Source organism: Natator depressus, chromosome 5, assembly GCF_965152275.1.
Source record: "Natator depressus isolate rNatDep1 chromosome 5, rNatDep2.hap1, whole genome shotgun sequence".
In the NCBI taxonomy this organism is placed as follows: Eukaryota; Metazoa; Chordata; order Testudines; family Cheloniidae; genus Natator; species Natator depressus.
The window spans coordinates 22,189,802-22,208,672 of record NC_134238.1 but is presented as its reverse complement, the minus strand read 5'-3'; the positions used below and the strand labels follow the sequence as shown (position 1 = coordinate 22,208,672).

Sequence of the window (18,871 nt, the reverse complement as noted above, 5' to 3'; positions counted from 1 at the left end):
CCTTCCGTTCAGTTTGAACTGAATTAGCTCATGATCACTTGAGCCAAGATTATCCCCTACAACCATTTCTTCTATGAGGTCCTCACTACTCACCAAAACCAAATCTAAAATGGCCTTTCTCCTTCCCTCCCTCCTTCCTCCAGTGTTTCATCCATTTTGCCAGAAACTCTTCCCAATCCCTGTATATGTACTGCTTACACAACCCACATCCTTGCTGTCATCTGTGATGTAACTGAGCAAACTGGGAGAGGTGGGTGAGTGGGAATGTGCGTATGAATAAGTGGATGGAGTTGTGGGCAGTCAATAAATTGCCTGCAAGTGGGCTGAATGTTCATGAGATGAAAGAGAAGATGTAAGACCACAATCCCACCGATGCCCCCATAACCTTACTCACGTGTAAAATTTAGCATATGCACAAGTGCTCGCGGGACCAAAGCCAAAGCATTTATACAATTTCTCATCACTGCAGTACCTAAGCACCTCTGATTAGTGCACTAGTCTTCAGGTATTCAGTGCAATTTTTTTCAGTCTGGTACTGTGTATTCCTCCTCTTTGTTCTAGGGTTAATGGGAATGAACACAGCCAGGCCCAACTGGCTATGTACTTACACTTTGAAATTTAAACAGGATACTAACCATCGAAGTTAAGAATGAAACAAACCATAATTACTCACTAAAAATAAGTCCCCTCTACCCCCGCATATATTATTCTGATGCAGCTGGAATGCGATTATTTCTGGAAATATGAGAGTCGTTACAGGAGAAAAGAAGGGCAGAGCTATAGGGAAACATATAGCCAGAATATATGTGTATCTATTTTTGTAGTAAGAACATGATATTTTGCGTGTAACATTCCATTAACATAACTAATGAGAGTTAAGTGTTTTATTTGCCTTTTTTTTTCTTTTTATCTTGATACAGCTGTGGACAGACTTACAAACCTCCTCATGTCTTCAGGGACGGATGGTTCAGATCAGGCTGACCCCTGCAGCATCCTTGTAGCTGAAGAAGAAACCAGTTCTGGGAGATGTGAAGAAAAGACTTTGCGAAACGAAAATCCAGACAATGTCACAAAGAGAACAATGCTGCCACCTGATGCCAAGACCGAAGAGGTGCAAGCAGGTTTCTCAGAGGTCAGCTGTGCCAAGGACTGTGCTGCAAGCCCAAGCACTGATATTGATGACTTCATCAGCAAATTGAATTCTTCAGAGGATAGAACTTCTCAGTCTCTACTGACAGTAGCAAGCCCCAGAGATGAGTACGCTGCCGAGTGCAGTTGTGAGACAGAGGAAGGTTGTTCTACTAATTCTGAGCCAGATACAACAAAGAAGGAGCTATCTGAAAAAACTGTGAATTATGCAGCTAATGCACAGGGGATTTTGGGGTTATCAGTACTGGATTCCATTAATACAGGCAAACTTTTCACTGTGAATAAAAGCTGCTTAAATAACTATTCTAGGAATTTTAGCAGTTTAAGTGTAGATGATTTGCCTGCAGCAGACTCTGTGAAAGATACAAGAAATGAACCATTTCCAAAATCAATGTATGGCGCTGTGGAGGATTCCCCTTCAGACACAGAATCTCTCACCGAAGCCCCGGATTCTACTGGTGACAGTTTGCTCTTGCCATCCGCTGATGGTAAATCCTCTGAAACCTGCAATGTTACAGAGTCAGATGAGGAGCAAATTGAAATTTGCTGCATGACTAATGAGCCATATCAGCCCATTCAGGAGAATCAGCAGCTCACGTCTGCTAGAAGCATATTTCATCATTCCCCACCATCCTCTCACACGGCAAAAGTTTTACAAACAGAGAGCAGTGCGGTATATAGTTCACTGGATACAAACAATGACAAAGCTCCATTTATACTAGAAGATCAATGTAATTCAATTCTACACACCCCACAGCATTTAAATACTGTTCCAGCCACTCCCTTACATTCTTTCCCCTCAGTTTCTCTGCCAGATAAAGAGACCCTCAACCCTCCATTGGGTGTTCATCCAGTTTGCTCCTTCCATAACAACAGTGCCTTAAGTACAGAAGACAGAATGGGCTTGGAGAACAATGAAAAATCTGTGAAACCGTGTGAGTCTTCCAAAGATAATATGGCTTTGCAAAGCAAAAATATGAGTTTCTGCACTACTGGGAAGGTGAATGGCTTGGAAAGCAATTTGCTGGACAAAGAACAACATGATAAAGAACAAGTATCCAATTTTGAAAGTGAACTGGTGGCTAATGAGTGCAATCACAAGGTTAGTTATCATTCTGCTTTGACAAAGAAGGAAACAAACAGTTTGGCTAATTTGAATAAAACTGATAGTAATCGGATAGACTCTTTATCACAAAGATCAACACTCATGTCCAGGTCACCCACTCCTACTAAATCAAAAGATCTAAGTAAGGCTGGTACGACCCAGGACTTGTCAGGGAAAAATGAAAAAGTTAATGGTGGGCCATTGGGAAGAAGTTCTAATGCAAAAATCCAAAGTTCCAGCACAAGCTACAGCAAAGGAGTTACAGTACAGTACAGCCCAACCTCACAGAAAAAATCGCATCATGAAATTAAGGCAATGGCCCAAAGGACTATTGTGGAAACACTTTTAAATAGTCAGAGAGCCAAAACAGGACCAAAGCTAAAGGGCCTTACTATCAAAAGTAAAACAAAGGCAAATTCAGAAGCTCCGAGCTTTAATCCTGCAAAAGCTAGTGGGACTGATCAGAGAAGAACTTCCGTTTCTCCACAGTTATCACCCAAGCTTCTAGGAAAGAAAGTCTCTGTGTCCCGAAACCTACCTACAAACGTGGAACCTGGCAAGAGCACCCCACCAGTCTCTAAGACTCTTAAATCCGAGCAAGAAAATAAACCATCTCTAGCTGTGCTTGAAGAAACATCACCACCTCTGTTGAATGGCAGCAGCAGCTCAGTGGAAAACAATGAAAAGCAATCCAGGGGCAATAGTGAGCTAAGCGTTGCTGGGGAAACGGAGCATCAGAGAGAAGGTGAAAAACAAAAAGAAAGGCCGGCTTCAGTGCAGCAGCATGTCTGTAATGAGAAGGGAGTTAAGATGCATGTTGGTGATTTCAAAGCTAGGGAAGATCCAACCAAAGTAACTACCTCTCCTAAGCAGACGCTGAAAGGTGAGTATGTGAAAAAGAGAGCTGAAAACCATGGCGCAGGCATAAACCTGATAAACAGCAGTTACAGTGAAGATGATATTCAGCAATTAGGTCCTCAAAACCTAGAAGTCTGTAACAATCACTCCTCCTCACTGAGTTCTCCCCCAATTCAGCAGGAGCAGCCAGAAGGCCAGGAAATCCAACGCACATTCATTGAGGTGAGGTTATCCTCCTCCTGTTCCTCCCTAGGACCATCATCAGAGCAGCTGTTGCTGGAAAAGGCAGAAGCTACCAATACAAAGGTCAGCCAGTTAACTGAGGAGATAGGGGATGGCCAGTATTTCACTCAAGTAGATACCGTTGGGGATGGAAATCGACACAGTGCATCCAAAACCGTGACGAGGACTTATTCAATGCCAGCCCAGTTGTCGAGTCATTTGAGAAAGGACAGTAATATTATAGATGTTTCAGCACACCCCATGCAAGGTGTTCAGAACAATGTTTCAGGGATGCTAAAAATTGTCCATCTCAGGGTGCTGAATGGCCAGGGCACCCAGGATGGAAAAGAGCAAATACACACTCCCCAAAGTGTCCAGAAACCAAGCCTGGAGCAGCTCTCTTTAGCTAATGAAAATAGCTGCCCTGCCACAGATAAACTAAAAACTTTCAAGAGAAATTATTATTATTATGAACTGAACTGGCCACAAGAATCTACCTCATCTTTCTCTGTGAAACAGAGGATCAAATCTTTTGAGAATCTGGCAAATTTCGATAGACCAGTTGTTAAAGCTATAGACATACATTCAACCTCCATGAGTTCTAAACCATACGTTGGTAGACGATCATCTAGTGGGATATCCTCCATAAGCACTACCAGCACAAATGATGCAGTGCAGACATTGAGGCGAAGTTTGAGTTCCTGTAGTGACAGTCAAAGTCCAACATATCCTCAGAAATCGCAAACAAATGTAATCTTAGCACATGTACAGCAGAATTCAGCAGACAGCAGCAAAGACGACATTCATTTAAAGAAAAGCAAGGGAGAAGACACTTCAGGAGATCTGCATGTCTCATCACCCACCACACCTCACATCCGAAGAAGCAGAGGTTACGGCAGGCATTCACTGTCCCGCATGAAGCTCCGAGAGCTCAGAGCATTGAGCATGCCAGATCTTGACAAGTTGTGCAATGAGGACTTCTCAGTGGAACCCGAGGCCACCCATTTCAAAACAGAACTGGAAATTACACCCAGGAAATCACTCGGCCTGCCTGTTGAAAATGTTTCAAATCTGAATGCATCGTCTGCCCTCTCCAACCTTGCAAAAATGAATCGGCTATGTTCTAAAGGGAGTAGTCCTTGGAATAGTGGCTTGGGGACTCCTGGGTCAGCATCTGACGATGATGTACCACATGACAGCTCCCCAGATAGGAAGCCATCAGAAAAAAGCTGGTCAATCAGGTTAGTTTAATGTTCTGTGGTTATTGATTGAAAAAGCATTTCCTGAAATATTGTTCTTGTCATTCCTGCAGTCTTTTCTCAGGCAAAACTTCCAGTTATGTAGGACCTAATTGCAAGCGCACTGAAGTTAATTATATTTCAATGGAATGGCTTTAGATCAAGCCCTCACTCCGCTATCAGTTGGACACAGTGTTTCTCAAGCTTTAAGTATTGTATATTATGGCTGTTTGGTGAGAAACATGGCAGAGGTGGCTGCATTTCAGTAGTGGCTGAAATGCCCTGTATAAAATGGGCTGGATCCCATGCGGTGCTGAGCGCCTTTTGCAAATTCCTGAGCATCCTCAACATTCACTTAGGTCAAGGCACTGAAATGAAGCCATTGGGATTTTAGGGTGTTGAGCAGTTTAGAAGAGATTCCACATTTCCCTTCTCTCTAGCCCTCCTTCACTTTCTTTCCTTTAACTCTCTCTCTCTCTCTCTCTCTCTCTCTTTTTTTTTGGTAATCTAAAGTGAGATAACTGTTGTCCCTTGCCCGCCTTAGATGGGAGCCTATTATTGTAGTTCACTTTTCCTAATATGGCAATTACTGAGCTCACTGACACTCTAATAGCAGTATTTTTAAAAATAATCTCCCTTTGTTTTATCCTGTTGGTGGTTCAAATCTTTAAGAAAGATATAGGGTTTCATTTCCAGGCCCATTTAAATTTGGCCTCCCTTTTTGCACCACAGTATACAGCCTTTCGACACTTGATTCGTGTGTGCAATCAGAGGTGTAAATTGCCTAAAGTGAAGATGCTGTAATGGAGGACACATCTGAAAAATGTTTTTCACCATTTAAAGAAATAAAAGTAACAAAAGTGGTGAAATAAAGCTCAGGTAATTGATGCTAATGTGAAATGTACTGTACTTAGTACTGAAACATATCCCTTCATTCTGACAGAAATACAATGCAGCATTTTACATTTATGTGTATATTATTTTTAGCTTGGACCAGCTATTAGTCTCAACCCTGGACCAGCAGAAATTGCAATCTGTTTTATCATCAGTAAAGGCAAAATGTGATATCATCACTGTGCTCCAAGAAGTCAAAGAACAGGCAGAGGTAAGAAATGGAAGATCAAAATTTAAGATCACTATCCACATTTTAGTTATCTATGTAAGTAAGTTCTTTTTTAATACAGGTTAAGATCCATTCCAGACAGGTTTAGAAGACATCCAGTAGCCCCATTTTCAGTGATAACCTATCACCATTGATGGCACCACTGCTTGCCCCTAATTTTGTAGCTTAGAATGTCTGCCATAAACTCATGTGGTTCATTTGAAGGACTTTTTAAAAGTTATTTTGATGGTGGGTATAACTGGCTTACTCCTCTAATGTGAAAGCAATTGTGATCCACAGTGAAATGGTCTATTCTGCAAATCTGTTGGTGGAGCATGTCTCTGTGTCAGGCACTACCAGAGCTTAGAAAGTCTTTGAGCTAGCAAGTAGCTGCAGGCCAGCTTTAACACTGTTAACCCCATCTGGCTCAAACCAAGTTCTCAGCCAAACATGAAATGCCAATCTTCGCACTTACTGTAAGCTTCCTGTTTTTTATTATCATTAAAGGCGATGAAAACAGAATAATCTTGGTTTAAATGTGCACCGGCAGCTTGGCAGTAACATGAAGCATGGCTGCTTGGGACACCCAATGTTGCAAGAGGCTCCTGGCTCCTCTCTCTTACCCCTCTGGTCCACGGAGGCCAGGCACTGTACTAAGGCAACCTTCAGTGGCCAGGTGCCAAAAAGCCTCCCAAAATTGTTGCCAATTTAGCCTGCATGCGCATGTGCGAGTGTGTGAGTATTCACATGGTAATGACAACACTTGAGGAATTGAGTGTAAGTGACATCTGGTGCATATCACCAGCTAGTGAGGTAGATTTGGAAAGTTTCTGAACTTTATTTGTGAAGGTCACAGTTTCAAATATGAGATGGGATGGGGAGAACCAGGACCTCCCAGAGTGACTTGATTTTATCTTTCCCAGGACAGCCTAGTTAAAACTTTTGAGTCCCCAGAGCTGGGTGAGCCCAGGTGGGTATGGCAGCTTTTCCAGAAATACTAGAACTGGATTTTACTCGTGGCCAAAAATAATTTAAATGCACTTTCAAGTATTTTACATGGAATCTTATAGAGATTATTTATTCATGCCGTTTTTAAAATCAGAGAACTCAAATATTTATAAAACTGAATGCTTTTTGGAAGGATTCTATGTCTGCATAGTTTCTCATATCCACACTTAAGGCCAGTATGGCACATAGGCTGGAAAACTTTACTCTAGTCACGTACTGAATTGAAGCCTACAATAGAGGAGTTCTTCAGAATTATACAAGCACTGAAATATGATGTGGGCGTCTTTGTCTGATTCAGACTGGAAGCTCCTCTGGGCAGAGATTGTCTTCCTTTATGTCTGTGCAGTGCTGAATTTCCTGCTAGCGTTCAAAAACAATGAGGGCAATTAACTATTCAGAGAATTTACCAAGAGTTGTGGTGGATTCTCCATCACTGGCAATTTTGAAATTAAGTTTGGATTTTTTTTTAAGAGAAATACTGTAGTTCAAAAGGAATTATTAAAGGGAAGTTCTCTGGCCAGTGGTATGCAGGAGGTCAGACTTGAATGATCACAGGGCTCCCTTTGGGGCTTTGAATCTCTGAATAAATATTAGGAAAATAAAGAAAAAAGAGAACATTGAAAGATAATTGTTGTGCAGGTCGGGTTTTTTTTTGTTTTTGTTTATTATTGTTAAACTAGTGCTAGGTTTTAAAGGGCTGGCCTTGTGGTTAAGGGACAGAACTGAGATCAGAGACCTGAGCTCCTTCCCGCCGTGCCACTGATTTCCTCTGTGATGTTGGGCAAGTCACTTAGTGCCCAGTCTGTTGAGATGAAGACTTTGGGAAGATGAGTATGCACAGCACCTCACAGGATCAGGAACCTGAACACTTCATGCCTCAGTTTCCTCATCTGTAATATAGGGCTAGTAATAATTACTGGCCCCACTGGGTGGTTGTGCGCTTAGATTAATGGATTCCTGTGAAGCACAACTGGATTATCAGATGGAAGGTATTACAGTATTCCATGTCCTTATGGGGCGTAGCTGTGCAAAGCAAGGATGTCAGCAGGCAGCCTCCCATAGCCCACAGAGCATGCTTTTGGTGAGGGGAGAGTTTGGCAGATGGGCAGAAAGAAAATATCTGTCATTTGGAACATGAGATAATGTTCAGATTGTGTATGTGCCTGGACTGGGATGTTTAGTCCTAGGAAACCAGGAAAAGCTGAGATCTGAGTGTGCAGGTGACATCAGAATAGCAGGTGGGGGAAACAGTAGGTGCATTCCAGGCAGAGCTGCATGACAGAATATGAAGTAGAAGTAGGGCGTTAATGTGCAGCCACATACTTACTATGTACACAGGATAGCTGGATACCGTTACCATGCAATCTGCTCCATTTAGCACACTGTGCTAAGGGCCCTCCTGGATTTTAGTGTTGAACTCATTTATAATTATTGTATTCTTTGGTTTTCTCATCCAGTGACAGAAGGCTGCTCTGACTTAAACCAGCTGGTCACAGCCCCATAGGGCTTTTCTGGCAGCCAGGGGTTACCGGGCCGTGGGATGTTTGGTCACATCCACTTTCTTCTGGGGAACACCTCTACACGGGGTGCTCAGTGACGGGTGGGGACAACAGCATTGTGCACGGGTCTTTCCAGCTCCAATGCATCATAGAATCATAGAACTGGAAGGGACCTCGAGAAGTCATCTAGTTCAGTCCCCTGCACTCAAGGCAGGACTAAGTGTTATGTAGACCATCACAGGAGATGTTTTCTTTCCTCTCTCACCCCCAGCGAATTCCTTCCTCAATAACCTGATGCATCACTGCAGATGCAGTCTCTAACTTGCTGCGACCCCCCAGGAATTCGCCGTTTCCCTTTCCCCAGCCCTGCAACACCATAGCAGTCTACCTCGGCTCCCTCCCAATCCACCCTGGCCAGCTCTTAGACTGGCCCAGCGCTCCCCAGGGCTGCCCTTCACACAAGGGAATCCTCCAAAGGCCACTGAATTGCCACAGAACACCCATAGTGTGGCCAAGAATCAGGCCCATTATATTTACAGTACAACCCTTAATAGTGTTTGCTTCCCCCATGCCTTTTAGATTGGGGCTTTAATTTAAAAGACAACCCTCTGAGTTAAACACATTTTCAGTCCAGTGAACTAAATATGTCATTTAATGGTAAATAGATTAAACTGTGTCAGGGCCTCGATTCTAATGAGATGCCATTAATTTAAGCATTGGCAGTTCCTGGAAATGCTAAGAGCTGGACACAATCCAAGGACAGATGCTGCTTTACAGTGTCAGCGCCTGATGATTTACAGCAGGTCCAGTTAATATCTTGTTACTGCCACCAGACTATTGTTTATTATCTTATTTATACTGGAAAATGTCTATACAGGCTGTTCATAACAGTATTCCTTTCACCCTAATAACTGATGAATGCAAGACACCCAACTTGATAGTCTCATCCAGCGTAGCAAACTCTGTGCTCTGGCAGTAGCCCACCATTTCATATAAATCAGTTTTACAAGCCATGTTGAGCCCTGGTGAAAGCAGGTGCCATTCCATGGTCTTCACTGGAGTGTCACTTGTTTATACTGAGGCTGAATTTAGCCCAAAGTGTTCAGATCACTGAAGAGTTCTCTCCACCCTTTGCTGGGATGTGAAGTGGAATGGTCCTTGTGGTACCTGGAATTCCAGTGCTGTCAAGCCTTGCTTTTGCACATCCCATGTCATACTGTAGAAAATAGAATTTTTCACTTGCAAGTGTGATCAAAGATGATTAAGGATGATCAAGGGCTGATTGAATCTGATCAAAGATGATCAAGGAAACAAAGACTCAAACAGTCCCCAAACACACAATCCCAACTGACACTTTTGAGTATCCTGAAAGAGAAAAACTAACAGCCAAAAAGCCAAACAAGCTCATTCACACCTTGTTCAGCAGGGAGATCTCCCTCTCAAACTCCTCTGTTCACTAGCTCCCTTAGTGGTTGGTACTGAAAGGTAAATACAGTACATCGTAGTCCTCCTTAATATGGTGCATGAAACTGTGATAGACTGGACAGCCCATGGGTTTGGCAATAGGATACCTTTTATTTATTGGTCGTTGGCTTGAATTCAGTCCAGGTCAGGAATGGCTGATAGCTGTCACCAGCTGATGACTGGTGACTGGATTTATGTGAAACCAGTTGGTCTCATACACAATTCTTGTTGGCAGTCCTAGGGTATGCCTCGACTTTAATCATGGGATATGATTGCATCTCAGGGCAACATATGTGAGTTAGATTTCATCTAGCTCATTTGGATCCCGGAGCAGTAAAGACACAGCAGTGTGAATGTCAGCGTGGGCTGGACAAACCCGCTTAGCACCCTGGGTAATTACTCATGGGGATAAGCCAGGCTGAAGCTCATGCTGCCATGGCTTCGCTATTCTGGGACCTGAGCTAGCGAGATTAAAGCTAGCTCAGGTATGTCAGCTTGAGCTGCAATCACACCCAGCCGTTACAGTGTAGACATCCCCTTCGGTAGAAGTCCAAGAGCTGAACAGGTGCAGAAACCGAACTATTGCTGTAGAGGATCCATTCAGGGTAGAACTAGGGTGCCATGGTGTTGTCTTAGATTAATAGATTATAAGGCCAGAAAGGGCCCCCTGTGATCATCTAGTCTGACCTTCAATTAGCCAGCTGCAGGGGTCAGGAAGGGGTCCCTCGCCCCATGTTTTCTGGGGTTTTTTTTAGTCTGCGTCCTCTGAAGCATCAGGGATGGCCACAGCTGGCGAAAGGGCCCTCCTATTCTTTGCCTGTGGTATAAAACACTCTAGTCTCCCACGGGCTGTAAAACTCTGGTCTAATTTTGGTTGTTGGGTTTAGTGTGTGGGTGTGGGGTGGTGTTGGTGGCCTGTGCTATACAAGGGGTCAGACTGGATGATCTGGTCGTCCCCTCGGGCCTTAAACTCTATGACTGTGACTCCCCATATAACACAGGCCACCCCTGAATTAATTCCTGTTTGAACTAGAGCACGTCTTTTAGAAAAAATCCAATCTTGATTTAAACATTGCCAGTGATGATCAACCCACCACAACCCTGCTTAAGTTGCTTCATTAGTTAATTACCCTTCCTGTTAAAGATGTGTGCCTTATTTCTAGTCTGAATTTGTCTGGCTTCAGCTTCCAGCAATCAGCTCTTTGTCTGCTTGATGGAAGAGCCCCCATTACTGTCTTCTGAGAGAGCCTGCGCTGCTGCTCATGCTGTACCCACTGTGTGAATAAACACAGGACTTCAATCTGACTCCTTTCACAAGAACGACATTAGCTTTTTAAAACTGTAAACTCAAGTCGCAGTAGTGTGAGCGTGCTGGGATTCTTTACCTTGTGTGGGTGTTTTGTCTTGATCTGTAGCTTCCCTCACCCTCTTCTGTTCTATTGTTAGAGCAAAGAAGAAGCTTACTTTGTGGTCTTGAATAAAGAAGAAGGTGCTGGCCTGGGATTTAGTGTCGCTGGAGGGATAGATCTGGAACAGAAATCTATCATAGTAAGTGATGACCGCAAGTCTTTTTCAGCAAAGTTGACTGCAAGGCAAGCTGGTAATTAGATCAGGTGTTCATCTAGCAAGTGTCACTGCAAAGTCATAAACCAGGGACTTTGAGAGGCTGCTGCATGCTATCATGAAATCAGAGAGGGAAGTGCCTGGGTGAAAAATAAGTTGATGCAATATTTTTATTACTGAAAATGGATGTCAATTACATTTTCAAACTAGATTTAAAAGTGCTTCTTAGATTAATATGTAACTGGATTATTAATCTAGGGGATCAACTGCATCAAAATCCCAAGGGATATAAATAAAATTCCACATACTCAAGATAAATGTAACCTTTAATGTAACCTGAAATGTAAGTAGATTTCAGTTTCCAGCTTTTGAACTTTTGTCATAAAGTGTCCAGTTATGGAATGTTTTTGTAAACCTAAGGACAGCTGTTTCAGACTGAGGCAAACATTCTGGATTTTGCTTCATAACGTACTTTTGGTGACAAGTGAAAACTAATTATAATTATTATTTATAAGGTACTTTTAAACCCAGGACATTATAAGTGCCATTAAGTGATCCCAAGGAATAAAAAAGTGATACCAAACAACTGAAACACTATCAAAAACTAGAACCAGTGAGAGAGAGAAAAACAAGAGAACCAATGTGCCATGCAGCAAGCCCTCTGAAGTGGGAAAGCTTTTAGATTCCACACTTATGAAGATGAACCCATTAGATACTGAGAGTAGGAGGAGGGCATGCCTCAGTCTTTGGACCTGTTACAGGGCAGCACAAGTTTCCTTCCCCTTGTCCCTGTGCTTGGGCTGGCCAAAGAAAGGGTCTCAGATGCCTCTTGCAGGTGCGTCACCCGTGTTCTTTTATTTACAGTGGCTGTACAGTCCCAATTCCCCCAACACCTGTCCCTGCTCCGACCCCTCACTGGGTCCTCTGGCCTTTGAGGCTTGTGTCAGCCAGCAGAGACAGAGCCTCAACCCTCCTATCTTTCTGCCTGGCTACCCCCATCCTGAGCTCTTCCCTGGGTTTATATGCCTTCCCAGGCATCAACCCAGCTGGTTCCACTAGGCTCAGCAGATCACACTGAGCCTGCCCTCATTAGGGCCTGCAGCTGGGCTCCCTGCTAAGGGTCTTGGCCCATACACCCGCCACCCTACAGGGAAGCAGGGTCTTTAGCAGGGCATCCAAAGGTTTTATACCTCTGCCCTGCGACAGGACCACAGTGACACTCATAGGAATGGTAACTCATTTGAGACCTGGCTCCATTCTTATTGAAGTCAGTAGTCAAACTCCCATTGATTTGAGTGGGAGCAGGGGTAGGCTCTGCCAGGGTGATGAGACTGTTTGTGGGACACATATTGGGATCAGGGGGGAAATAACAAGAGAAAATTTCACCCACGAATCCACTTTTAAGCACAAAAACTCCCCTGCCAGGTAGGGTATTATTAAGGGGGTTCAATTTTAATCCAAACTGACACTAATATAGCAATGTCTCAAGCCGCACCCCTGCCTTACAGCCTTACATATATGCATGGTAGCTCCTGCATTTTCCCAGAGCTTCCTGCCTTGGCTTCTGGTCAGAAGTGCCTCCTTGTATGTCTCCCCTCTGAGTTACACCCTTCTTTCAAGATATTGAGCCTAAACACAGCTGCAGTTAGTTAGCGCCTCACTGGGAGTGCCTCCTTACACTGCCTCTGAAACCTGCCTGGAAACGTTAGCCTCTGAAACCTAGGGTTCTTTAGCAGGGCCTCCTCCTGGGGACTGTGTTGGGGTGAGGTACAGCAGGGCATTGGGTTCTTTCTAGGGGATGCCCAAAAGACTTGCACTCCCCCTCGTAAGTGCCAGACAGTCTATGAAATACCTTGAGATAAGCATATAGAATTGTCCTCACAAATTCACAGCATGAACCTTTTTGAAAGGAAGCATATAACAGTGCTCCAACAGCTGCTCAGCATCTTGTAAATGAGTCTTTAAAAATCCAAAGTTGCTGCTTTCGGGCCATTTTCTTCTATCAGTTACACCAGCACAAATCCTGAGCCAGTCTACTGGAGCCCAAGGGGTTACTCCAGATTTTCCCCACTCTAATTGCCCTCTAGAATTTTCCATATTTGCAAGGAAAAAATAGTTTACATAACCAAAAGACTGTTAAATCTGTGATGGTGAAGAGAGTATTGGAACAGCCAAATCATCCAAAAAAGGCACTCGAAGCTGCACAGTTGACCACGTAACAGCCAATGTAAAATACAGTTACCTCTGCAGCTACTTCTTTGTGCCCAATCCTGCAGACACTTTAACCTGGCATCGTGCTTGGGGCACCTCATAGGAACATAAGACTGAAAGAGACTTCCTGGGTCATCGAGTCCTGTCCTCTCCTATAGCAAGGAGCCCTGTCATATAATCCCATTCATAAATTTATTAAGCTCGATCTTAAAATTAGTTGGCTTACTTGGCCCCACTACTCCAATTGGCAGGCTCCTTTGATGGTTAGAAACCTTCTTCTAGTTTCCAGCCTAAATTTATTCCTGGCCAGTTTATATCCATTTATTCTTGTGTCATCATTGTCCTTCAGCTTTAATAGCTCTTTTCGCCCCAATATTTATCCCCTGATGTACTTACAGAGAATAGTCAGATCCTCTGTCAGCCTTCGTTTTGCTAGTATCCTCTTATAAAATAGGCCTACTGTTCCCCAGATCATCCTAGTAGCTCTGTTCTGAACCTATTCCAGTTTGAATTCCATTTTTCTGATCTACCAAATTCACGGCCATGAAAAACGCGTCACAGACCGTGAAATCTGGTCTCCTCCTGTGAAATCAGGTCTTTTACATGCTTTTACCCTATCCCATACAGATTTCACGGGGGAGACCAGCATTTCTCAAATTGGGGGTCCTGACCCAAAAGGGAGTTGCAGGGGGCTCACAAGGTTATTTTAGGGGGGGAAGGTCACAGTATTGCCACCCTTACTTCTGCGCTGCCTTAAGAGCTGGGCGGCTGGAGAGCGGCGGCTGTTGGCCGGGCTCCCAGCTCTGAAGGCAGCACCCCGCCAGCACAAGTAAGGGTGGCAATACCATACCATGGCAGCCTTTCTTCTGTGCTGCTGCCTTCAGAGCTGGGTGGCCGCTGCTGACTGAGGGCCCAGCTTTGCACGCAGCAGCGCAGAAGGAAGGGTGGCAATATACCATACCATGCCAGTCTTACTTCTGCGCTGCTGGGGGCAGTGCTGCCTTCCGAGCTGGGCTCCCGGCCAGCAGCCGCCGCTCTCCAGCGGCCCAGCTCTGAAGTGCGCCGTCGCCAGCAGCAGCACAGAAGTAAGGGTTACAGTACCCCAACCCCCCCTACAATAATTTTGCGACCACCCCATAACTGAAATTTACTATTTTAAAAATCCTATTACTGTGAAACTGACCAAAATGGACCGTGAATTTGGTAGGGCCCTAAACATGGGTGACCAGAATTGTGCGCAGTATTCCAGATGAGGTCTCACCAGTCCCTTTAACAATGTCATTAATATTTCCCTATCTTTACTGATATACCCTCACCGAGGCCTTGTCTACTCTGCAGGGTAAGTAGATGTAAGTTACACAACTCAAGTAACGTAACTTACGTCGACGTAGTCTACAGCAACTTACCGCAGTGCCTACCCCGTGCTATGTTGGCGGGAGACATAGCTTTTCCTGTCGACATAGCTTCAGCCTCTCATTGAGGTGGTGGAGTACTGAAGTCGATGGGAGAACATTCTCCCATCAACTTATCATGTCTTCACCAGACCCACTAAATTGACGCCGCTGCATCGATTGCAGCAGCACCAATTTAGCCCACAGTGAAGACAAGACCTGAGGGTAAACATTATACCTGATGGTGTTTAGAATATCAGACTCTTAGATTGTAAGCTTTTTGGGGCAGAGCCTTCACCTTTATCTGATTTGTACAGCACTATGCGTGTTCCTGATACTATCAGAGTATTAAGTAATAATCTTTCTTTTAGGTCCACAGGGTGTTTTCAAAGGGTGTGGCGTCTCAAGAAGGAACTATCCATTGTGGAGATCTCATTCTGTCAATTAATGGCATGTCTCTGGCGGGTTCAGTCCATGGAGATGTTCTGAATGCTGTGCATCAGGCAAGACTGCACAAATATGCAGTCATTGTCATCGAAAAAAAGAAAGACCGAGAAAAGATTTCATCCAGACTTGAAATATCAGCTACCGGCAGAAAACACTTTGTGCCTGGAAAGGATGTTACCATGGAAATAGGAACAGGTATGATCTTAGTCCAAGAATAGTTGGAAGGGAGTCACTGCAGAGCAGACCAAGGGGAAAATGTCCATATGCTTCAGATTATAAGTGTCTGTTTCTTAGGTGATCAGAGAAAGCAAATGAAATTAATTTTAACTTTTATTTGTACTCTTTGGAACCCAAATGCAATTTTTAGAAGCCGTGATAAAAAGGTAGACACTTAGATGAACATTTAGGGCCCGCATCAACTCCTGTTGATGTTTATGGCCGTTTTTCCATTGACTTCAGTACGGCGTGCATCAGGTCTAACAGGATTCCTGTTTATAATTAAAATGATTATTTCATAACCTTATGGCAAAAGACAAACTATTTTTGATTTACACACACTCGTCCAATCCAGGATGAAATTGGGGATTATGTGTTTGAAGGCGTTTAAAATAACAATAGTGAGTGCAAAAACAAAGAAACCAAATCTAGAAGTACAGTTTATTATTCACAGGGAGTGGAACTGATCTATGAAATGGCAGAATTTAATTTTTATGATGTTTTTATTAAAATATACAAGAAAGGTATTTTGATATTACAGAAAACAGAGTGATCTAGCCAAATCCCAATCCATTCCAAAGATGAGACTGGAGAAAAATTACAATTTAGCAGCTCATGGTCCCAGTGGCTCTCAGTGGCCTCATGAATAGGTTCCGGATGGGCACATGGCCTTGCTTTGGAGCCGAGATTATACTTGAGATGTTCTGAATGGGTCTCCTGGTTTTAGAACTAGGACACTTTACCATTCTGGTCAGCTGATATTTTCTGACCATGTTGTGTTGCTTGAGGAATATTGCTGATGTTTCTGGGGCTGCACTTCAGTGGTTCCATTGATATCCAGCCTGGAGAAGAGGAATCAATCAGTGATGATGAATAACTGTCATCGCCAAGAGCTCTGATAATGCAGCATCCCTCCAGGGCAGGGATCGGCAGCCTTTTGGAAGTGGTGTGCCAAGTCTTCATTTATTCACTCTAATTTAAGGTTTCGCATGCCAGTAATAATAATCCATGCGATCCACACTGAGCTGTGCCCCCTCTTGGCCCTGTCTGCACTCCTCACTGCCCCAGACTGGGGCCAGAGCGCCACAGCTGGGAATGGCTGCAGAGCCCCGGCCAGTGGCCGGGACCCCAGACCAGCAGCAGAGTCCCCTGGACCGGTGGCTGGGACCAAGGGCTGGCAGCAGGCTGAGCGGGACCAGCGGCCGGAACCTGGGCTGGCAGGGGCACAGCGGCCGGTACCCCAGGCCAGCAGCAGAGCCACCTGGACCAGTGGCCGGGACCCGGGGCTGGCAGTCGTAGCGGGCTGAGCGGGGCCGGCAGACGGAACCCCAGCTGGCAGGGGGCCGGCAGACGTACCCCAGGCTGGTAGCGGAGCCCCCGGGACCGATGGCCAGGACCGGGGCAGTGTGAGTGCCACTGAAAATCAGCTTGCATGCTGCCTTTGGCACGCGTGCCGTAGGTTGCTACCCCTGCTCCAGGGTAATCTGCCACTAGGAGTCCAGGTGCTCAGTTCAAGCTCGGCACCAAGAAATGGAGGCACAGAAAAGTCAGTGACCCACTTTTGAAATGGTCAGCTCTAGGCTTTAGCTGAGGCTGTTTTCGTCTATATTGGTATTTTTCTTGCCTTTCTAGTGTTTTTATCCTGAATCACAGTAGAGCATCCAAATACCTGTAAGAGAGAGAGGAATCACTTTATAAATAAATGGATGTGATCTTCAGCTCTGTAAGCTGGTGTAACTCCATTGTTTTCAATGGAACCATGCAGATTTACACCAGATGAGGATCTGGCCCAAAATATTTATTACCAAATTGGGGTGGTCAAAGTGTATGCTGCAGATTAAATGTAGCCCATGAAATTTTAATATGCAGCCTATTGGTATCTTCATTTTGATGTAGAGGTGTGGTCTCTGGAAACAACATATGTCAGGATGCAGTATGCCATCTTGATTAGAATGGCCTTTCTGTAACAGTTTTATGGCCACATAGACTTAATGGACATCACTGTAGGTGGACATCCTGACTTTCTGCTCCAAAAGTCCTCCTGCCACTTGAGCTGAAGAGTGCATAGCCTCTGTGGGCCGCAGCTACTAGAGAGCAACATGATCTCACTTAGAGTCCATCCTGTAGAGTGCAGCTGTTACTTCTGGGAGAATTCTGTGCCAAAAAATTCTGCGCACAATAAAAATTCTCCCAGGCCCTCTTCTGTCCCTGGGAGGATGAGGATCAAGCCTGCAGCCAAACTGTACAGTCTTGGCTGGGCCCTCCACTCACTGCAAGCTGGGCTCTCTAGAATCCAGTGGCCCCTACTGGCAGCCAGCAACTCTGCAGCCCCAATTCTGTGGGGAAAACCCAGAATTCTGCACAAATTCTGCATGGCACAGTGGTGCAGAATTCCCCCAGGACAAACACACACTAGCCCATACATTTACATAAGCCCCTTCCCATTAGGCAAAGCTCATTCTCAGATGCCTAAGGTACAGTTTTTAAATTCAACAATTGGCACTAAATTTATGGTTGTATAAATTTGACAGTCACTGGGGCAGGAAGTGGGCAGGGAATAGAACATAAATCATAGAAATGTAGGGCTGGAAGGTGTGCTTGAGAAATTATCAAGTCCAGCCCCCTGAACTGAGACAAGACCAAGTAAACCCAGACCTCCCCAACAGGTGTTTGTGCAACCTGTTCTTAAAAACCTCCGGTGATGGCGATTCCACAACCATCCTTGGAAGCATATTCCAGAGACAAACTAACCTTATAGTTAAAAGGCTTTTCCCAATATCTGACCTAAATCTCCATTGCTGCAGATTAAGCCCATTACTCTTTTCTCAAGACTAAACATGCCCGTTTTTTTAACATTTCCTCACAGGTCAGATTTTCTAAACCTTTTATCATTTTTATTGCTCTTCTCTGGACTCTCACCAATGTAATCACATCTTACTTAAAGTGTGGTACCCAGAATTGGACAGAATACTCCAGCTGAGGCCTCCCAGTGCCACGCAGAGCGGGACAATTACCTCCAGTGTATCACATATGAGACTCCTGTGTTAATATTCCGCAGAACAATAGAGTGACCAGATGTCCCGTTTTTATAGGGACAGTCCCGTTTTGGGGGACTTTTTCTTATATAGGTGCCTATTACCCCCCACCCGCTGTCCCATTTTTTCACAGTTGCTCTCTGGTCACCCTACAGAACAATATTAGCCTTTTTCATAACTGCATCACAATTTTACCTGTATTCAGTTTGTGTTCTGCTATAAACCCCTCTGATCCTTTTCAGCAGTACCACTGCCTCGCCTGTTGTTCCCCCATTTTGTAGTTGTACATTGATTTTGATCTTTCTAAGTATAGTACTTTGCATTTGTCTTTATTGAATTTCATCTTGTTGAAATCAGACCGAT

The 18,871-nt window shown here is 44.4% G+C and overlaps 1 protein-coding gene across 1 annotated transcript in view; it reads left to right on the top strand.

Annotated features, from left to right (window-relative positions):
• PDZD2 (PDZ domain containing 2) overlaps nucleotides 1-18,871 on the top strand; it is a 311,312-nt gene that overhangs the window by 284,742 nt on the left and 7,699 nt on the right. Inside the window, exons 21-24 of the mRNA XM_074952415.1 lie at nucleotides 921-4,575; nucleotides 5,560-5,677; nucleotides 11,092-11,193; nucleotides 15,182-15,452. Of these exons, the coding sequence (XP_074808516.1) occupies nucleotides 921-4,575; nucleotides 5,560-5,677; nucleotides 11,092-11,193; nucleotides 15,182-15,452 (4,146 nt within the window). The remainder of the gene's footprint in view (nucleotides 1-920; nucleotides 4,576-5,559; nucleotides 5,678-11,091; nucleotides 11,194-15,181; nucleotides 15,453-18,871) is intronic.